Raw genomic sequence first — 7136 nt, 5'->3', positions numbered from 1 at the left:
TAAATATTCTGTTTCAAGAATGTATCGAGTAGGTGGCGCTATCTATCATAGCAGTAAACTACAGTGCAGTATTAATTGAAAAAAAAAAAACCCTTAGGAAAATACCGCATCTTTATTACAGTTGAGGGAATGTGAGACTCCTCCCAAGAGACACAGTAATGAGATTAGTTTGTGGTAGTGTTTGTTTAACAGATGTTAGGATTTCTACCCATCAATTTCCAACATGTGAAATCCGATACAGTTAATTTATGTCGTCATAGCATTGTTGACGGGTTACTTCACATATCATAATTCCTGCATGAGTGACATCATACCAAAGACTTCCTAAAAAACTTCTAACAATTGTACTTACACCCCCTGAACAGCTAAATATTGGCTATTATACACTGACCTGCTCAAAAAATGGAACACCTAGCAACCGGGCTGAGCTGTCTATAAAAAAGTTTTTACCAGGGAAGTCAAACCATGTGCTTAATCGTCGCAGTAACTAGTGGTTCATCATCAGCCAAACTTCAACAGAGATACCATCTCACTGTCATAACTGTAAACAGAGCCTTCAACTGCGAGAAACTCTTATCATTCAAAGCATTCCACATCTTCTAAGGTGTTCAGAACTTTTTTCTCAAGTCATGAAGCCATTTCAAGCAGCTCAAATTTTAACGTTATCAGTGATTTTGTCGAGCATTACATCTTCGGTATTTGCGTGCTGGTGTCCACTAAAGCATCCTCAATACCACTACTGTACATCAGATTATGGTAAGAGGTTTTGTTTAATTTTGTTTAACTTATTTACTTTAAAATCAAATTAAATTCATATTTAAGCCTAATCTTATTACATTTTATTATATAATTTTATTACTCTTATTTCCTTGAATGCATTAAACTAAATTTAGCAATTTCATACATATTTACTGACTAGTGAGTCAAACAATTATATCTATAAAGTCACAATTTCTGTCTAGAGGAATGTAAAATTAGCATCAAAATGAATATCCAAGGTTATTTATCACATTAATATATTAATTATCATGCTTTTAAAGAATTTGAAATATACATACATACATTTTGTTTAGATATCTCTACCACTCCTTTAGCGTGATCTTCCTGGATAGTACTTTAGTGTACATCAGGAAGATCATGCTGATAAAGGATAAAGGAGTGGTAGAAATAGTACTTCAGTCCATAGTTCTATATTACCACTTTTTAAAAACATAGTGTACCTGAAATTAAATTATTTTAATGTTTATTCGCCATGCAACATTCACGAAATATAGAAATATCCTTCCTAATACCACTTCCCTTTACAAAATTACAATAATAACATTTTATTTTCAGCATGTATTGAAATAATCATAATATATTTTCTGCACAGCAGAATCCTTATTTTGCCTAATTTAACCTCGATTCAACAAAAACCTCACCTAAAAGTAGCCTACTTTAGCTTTCTAAAAATTGGTGACTGCCTGAAAATTCTAACATCAATAATTTACATGATTCATAAAAAAAAAATTAAAATTACTGTTAAAAAATATGAGTTTTTAATATAATTAGTGAGGCATGTTTCACAATCTTACAGTGCCATTTTCATAATTAGCAGGGTTGTTTGAGGAAGTATGACTTAACATGTCAAAATTAGATTCATAGGAAATCCTATAAATATTATAAATATATAAACTATAGTAAGGTAGTTGTGGTGCTCAGCTTGTAATCTCAATGGTATTGGTTCAATTCTTGCAGATTTAATGTATTTAAAAGAATATTTGTCAAAATTACATTCAGAATAATAATTTTTTTTAAATCAATTGTATAATATATAATCATGATTATTACACTAGTTTCAGAGTGCAGATTTAATAATATACCTTATTTATTTGAATATATACGCCATTAGGCATTTATTGTTGGGAAGGGTTTTTTAGGGCATTTATTCATGGGAGGTGTATATTTGAGGAAGGTGTTTATTTATTTTTTATTTTTTTGGTGTGAATGGAAACTAATATACTCAAATAAACGCCCCTTAATTTCACTGTAAATGTGAAACTACTACACATAATTACCGTTAAATTTGTTACTGCGTGATACAGACTTATTGATCACAACCAGGTTAGAAAAAAATGTAATTCTACAGGAGTAGAACATTTAATAGAATATGTTGAAAATGGTGTTGCTTCCATTAGATTTGTTTAGTCATTTTAGAAGGGCGTTTATTTGAGAAAACATAAACGCCTTGAGGTTTATTCGTGGGAGGTTTTTATTCCAGATGAGGCTCTAGAGGGGTGTTTATTAGCGGGGGAGGAGCTGTTTATATAAAGCAGGGTATATATTCAAATAAATACAGTACTGATTTATCTCACAGTGGCATTAAAAAAATGGAGTACTGGTAAGCAACACTGAACATATTAATCATACTTAATTTCATCAAAGTTTTATATATTCTAAGATCTTAATTACCAATTATTCTTACTGTCTGTATAGGTAATTAATATTAACAATCAAGTTCAACATTTTAATTGTTTGCATTGCACATTTAATCAGGTTATTTGCTTTCAGTTGAAAAATAGGAAAAACAACTTTTCATTGCCAATTAACAGACAATACTGCTTTACATACAGATCCTCAAAATGTTTGGCAGAAAATTTAACAAATTCAGTAAATCAGTAGAAATCCAAGTGTTTTGATCCGTGCCTCGTTGGAAGTTAACAAACTGTTAAATCGTTTGAAATGAATAACTAGACATAATTTAATATTTTGTGGGGCTTTTTCAATTTTTTTTCATTGTCAATATATCTTTAAAACATTAAACATACAGGGACATCTCTACTATATAGTTCAGTTATTCTTTATTTTTAAATTTATTTCTGTCTTGAAAGAAATAGAATTTCAGTGAAGGCCCATGTTATAAAATATTTTTTCTATTGCTTTATACTTTTAAGTTCACAATTGTAATTTCCTATTTCTTTGAATACACCAACAAATATTTATCAATTAAAACTAATTTTATTTATTTATTTTTTTTTTTTTATTTCCTTCACATCCAACAGCTTTATAAAGTCTTTTTATGAGGCTTAGGGAGTGGAGTTGATTTTAGTCGTGAGAAAAAGTCCTGCTGTGACAGGAATTGAACCCAGGACCCTGGGATCAGAAGGCAAGCATCTTAACCACCAAGCTATTCAACTCCACTTTATATATTTACTTATGAATTTACTTTGCATCTTCAAAACATTTTTCTCTCCATTAATACATAGAATGTTGCAAATATTTTATGAAATAATACTCAAGACTATAATAATTAATTAAAAATATTACCAATAACAAAAACAATAAAAATAGCAAAAAACTACAGTAATAGTAATGATAATAGCTTGGAAGTATTGATAATGATGATGATAATAAAATAATTTTCACCTCGACATAACACATATGCTGGAGGCATGCACATAACTGGTGATGTATATTGCACTTATTTTGACAAATATGATTGTAGAAAAGAAATGTGACTACAAGACGAAAAACACTGTACTTGATTTTTGAATAGTCACAGTGATAAAACAGCTGCGAGGTGCCGGGAATATACAAATGAATTTGCACTGACAGCATCGTCAGTGGCTATATTGCAGCCTGTAGTTGTAGCGAGGCCTCTCTGCTGGATTTTCGGGACGACTATATGTCTATTGCAACGGATTAATTGCAGGAAATCTGTTAAGCAATTGTGAAGTTTTTATTTCTGCTTGCTTCATATTTTTCACATGGTGATATGTTAAATAAATGGAGAATTGTTTGAAGACATAGGGCCTATATGTACTTTGCCTATATCACCTAGCCCCCTATCCCACCTCCCCCACCCCCCATCACTAGAATATAAGGGATGTTTTCAATTGCAATGAAATATCACCTTACTCTCTCCTGTTGAAATTAATTTTTTATTACTATTATGATCTTTTCTTATACCAATTATCATCCTGCTCCATTTAATATCTATTTATAGAAACAATTTTCAGTGGTTATTTTTTTGGTCACTACTTCCTTTCAGTATGTGATTTCCATTAATAACAATATCCTGAAATAAGATATCAAACAAAAGCCAACAAATATTATTTGCAAGTTTTTTTTATTTCATTGATGACACTTATATATGGCCATAAAAGGTATGCTCAGATTCATGTTTTTTAGCCATTTTAAAATGTGTTAAGATATTCTCATGATGATGCTAAGTACCATTAGTTTTTGTCTCATTATTTTTTTCATTCCAATTTACAAGATAATGAACTATTATGCAGCCCCAATAAAAAAAAAAGATTAGTTTATCATCCCCACCTCATCTTCTATGGTATTGGGAAAAAACTATTTAAAAGGGGATGGGGAGAGTTTTGGAAAAAAAAAATTCATTAAAATTTTTTTTTTAAATAGATAGTAGATATTGTATTATCTAATTCGTATATTTTACTTTGCATATAAATATACCAGCAAACAACCCAAGGTTGATATTTGTCAATAAGAAAATATATATATAAAAAATAAGAAGTTTTCCTTCCTGATTACTCTTCCAACCTAGATTGGATGATAACTAATACATTTTTTTATTGGACCCTACTAGAATCTCAAGATTCATATACAGTAAATTTTCAGTATGGTTATACTATCAGATAAACTCTCCATGATAAATGTTCTATTATTTATTTAGAGGTGTTCTTATATTAACATTTATATTATGTTTATATAAAATAATAATTAAATCTTTTTTCCATGGAGAGAATTGATTGGAAATATTGTTCTAATACAAACAGTATATGTTAAATCAATTGTGCTATTTTAAACTTTGCAGTGTTTCGAGCTGTAATCACTGAATTCGAAGAGGTGCCAAAGTCAATATTAGAGGAACCGATAGCACCAGCACCAAAAGTTCTGAAACCAACAACGCAACCAACAACGAATCCAATAACAAATCCTACAATGAGCCCAACAATGAATCTAACAGCGAATCCAACAACAAATTCAACAACAGATATAACGACAAATTCAACAAGGGTGAATACAACAAAAGAAACAGAAATCGTGTCAACATTGGCGGAAACAGAGCGAATCAATTCTACATTACAAACAGCGTCTACACCCAGAGAAAACTCATCAACAATTTTGGACATCACGTCAAGAGACACGGTTAGGGAGAGTGCAGCCTCATCAGCAACAGATTTAACTGATTCATTGAGTTCATCATCTGAAGAACCAGTAATTGGTATGAAAATTCAGTTTGAAAAGCATCCAAAGATAGCACCGATCCAACAGATAATGCTTGATGCGAGGTCAGCTTCACAAGTGGTGTTTGAATCCTACACAAGCAGCTCTGAATTTCTTAACTACCCGGAAGACTATTTAATTCGGTATCGCATGAAGGTAACAAAAGTGTTCAAAGGTGCGATAGATATTGGTCACACAGAGATTTTCACGTTGGCAGATAGGAACCAATGTGGGATGAAGCATTTGAAAAACCATACATCATATCTTTTCACAGGTAAACTATTAACTCTGCCAGTTTTTGTACAGGGGTATATCAACATTTAATTTATTTTTAATTTTATAACTTAATTTTGAAATATCAAAAAAAAAAATCAAACAAATCAAATCAACGCAATAAATTTATACATTGCATTGTCCAGCTTGTTGTTTCTACATTTTCTCCCATATATCTATGAATTATAGGATATATATACATTTTACCAAAATTGAATTATTTAAATTTATATTAACCCATGTGTATTAATATTAACAACTTGCAGGAAGTATATCAATATAATGTAAAATACAATTAAATATAACAGAAAAATATTTTGTTTATTGAAATTGTTGGTCTGGCTATCTATATCATTCATGAATTCATTCCTATTGAAACTGAAGTATTTAATTTAGTATAAGATAATAAATAAACAGAGGTAGTGATTTGGCCTCTCATCCTGGAGATTCAAGTCCAATTTTACAAAGAAGTAGACCTATGGGCACCTGGTATGGTTTTTCATCAATTACTAGGTGTAACAGAAATAAATATTCCCCCAGGAATATGAGTACATGTCCATAAATGTTTGTCCCAATGATGGGCTAATAGCGCCGAGATGGCCTTAGAAATATGCGGTATATTATATAGTATATGCTATATCATATACTATACTATATAGTCTAGTATCCTAAATAATTCATAAAGTAAATAGTATCTAGCAAGCAAGTACAATGCTAACTTAACATTGACCCTCATATAATATTAGCTTATTAAGATCCTACACCGTAAACCTTGAATAGAAGCCCTGGGATTCTGTCTTTAGGACCCTTGGATTTCTTTTCGATGATGGGACTTTTTTTCAAGATTACTTTTGCAAACTAAAAGAAAAGGAGTGGGGGGGGAGGGGTTTTTTTCAAAACAAACTGTAAATTTTGGAATTGCTACTATACAACAATTTTCAACTATGGAATTTGAAATTTTGTTTAATATTTGTTTTTCTTTTAACAATGGATAAAATACTATTGATACTGACATGCTACCATAATTCTCAAAAATCTGAATGTAAGAAGCCCATATTATTTTGATTGGAAGCCTATTGGCTTCTTTTCGAGATGCGCTTCACAAGATTAAGCCCAGGGGCTTCTATTTAAGGTTTTATAATATATAAACAGTACAGTCTCTCAATTTGAACATTGTCTGTATGATGAATACCAGAAGAGACTATTTCTTCAACTCTTGGGCTAACAGTGTTAAAATGTTAGTTTTCATGTGAAGTTACATACTTGTCATTTTTACTCTCTACAAAAAAAAACAACAGGGGTCCCAAGTCTCCAGGAAGCTCAGTCGGCTAATCTGGTGGTAGCCACTGTGTGTGTGCTGAACCGTGGAGATCTCTAGGTCCCCAGTTCAATTCCCATTGCTGCCTCTCCTTGTGTTTCAGCCAGAGGACTGAAATACAAGTTACAATAGCGCACTGTCTTTCGGATGAGACGTTTAAGCCGTTGGTCCCGTGTGAATTTATGGCCCATGTGCACGTTAAAGAACGCAGTACACTCTTCGGAAAAGAGTAGGGGATTGTCTCCCGGTGTACTGTCCAATCACCACCAGAAGGACCCCACTGGAAATAAGTCTTCTTCTAGACTTTCGT

General features: G+C 31.7%; 1 protein-coding gene across 1 annotated transcript in view; it reads left to right on the top strand.

Annotated features, from left to right (window-relative positions):
* The first annotated feature begins 463 nt into the window (after nt 1-463).
* The window catches only part of LOC117108601, a 10836-nt gene continuing 4163 nt past the window's right edge, over nt 464-7136 (top strand). Inside the window, exons 1-2 of the mRNA XM_033250678.1 lie at nt 464-756; nt 4823-5509. Of these exons, the coding sequence (XP_033106569.1) occupies nt 630-756; nt 4823-5509 (814 nt within the window). The 5' untranslated portion in view covers nt 464-629. The remainder of the gene's footprint in view (nt 757-4822; nt 5510-7136) is intronic.

This window comes from Anneissia japonica, unplaced genomic scaffold (assembly GCF_011630105.1).
Source record: "Anneissia japonica isolate Jap-2015-1 unplaced genomic scaffold, ASM1163010v1 scaffold287727_len1644234_cov201, whole genome shotgun sequence".
Lineage (NCBI taxonomy): Eukaryota > Metazoa > Echinodermata > Crinoidea > Comatulida > Comatulidae > Anneissia > Anneissia japonica.
This window is presented reverse-complemented; position numbering and strand designations above follow the sequence as displayed.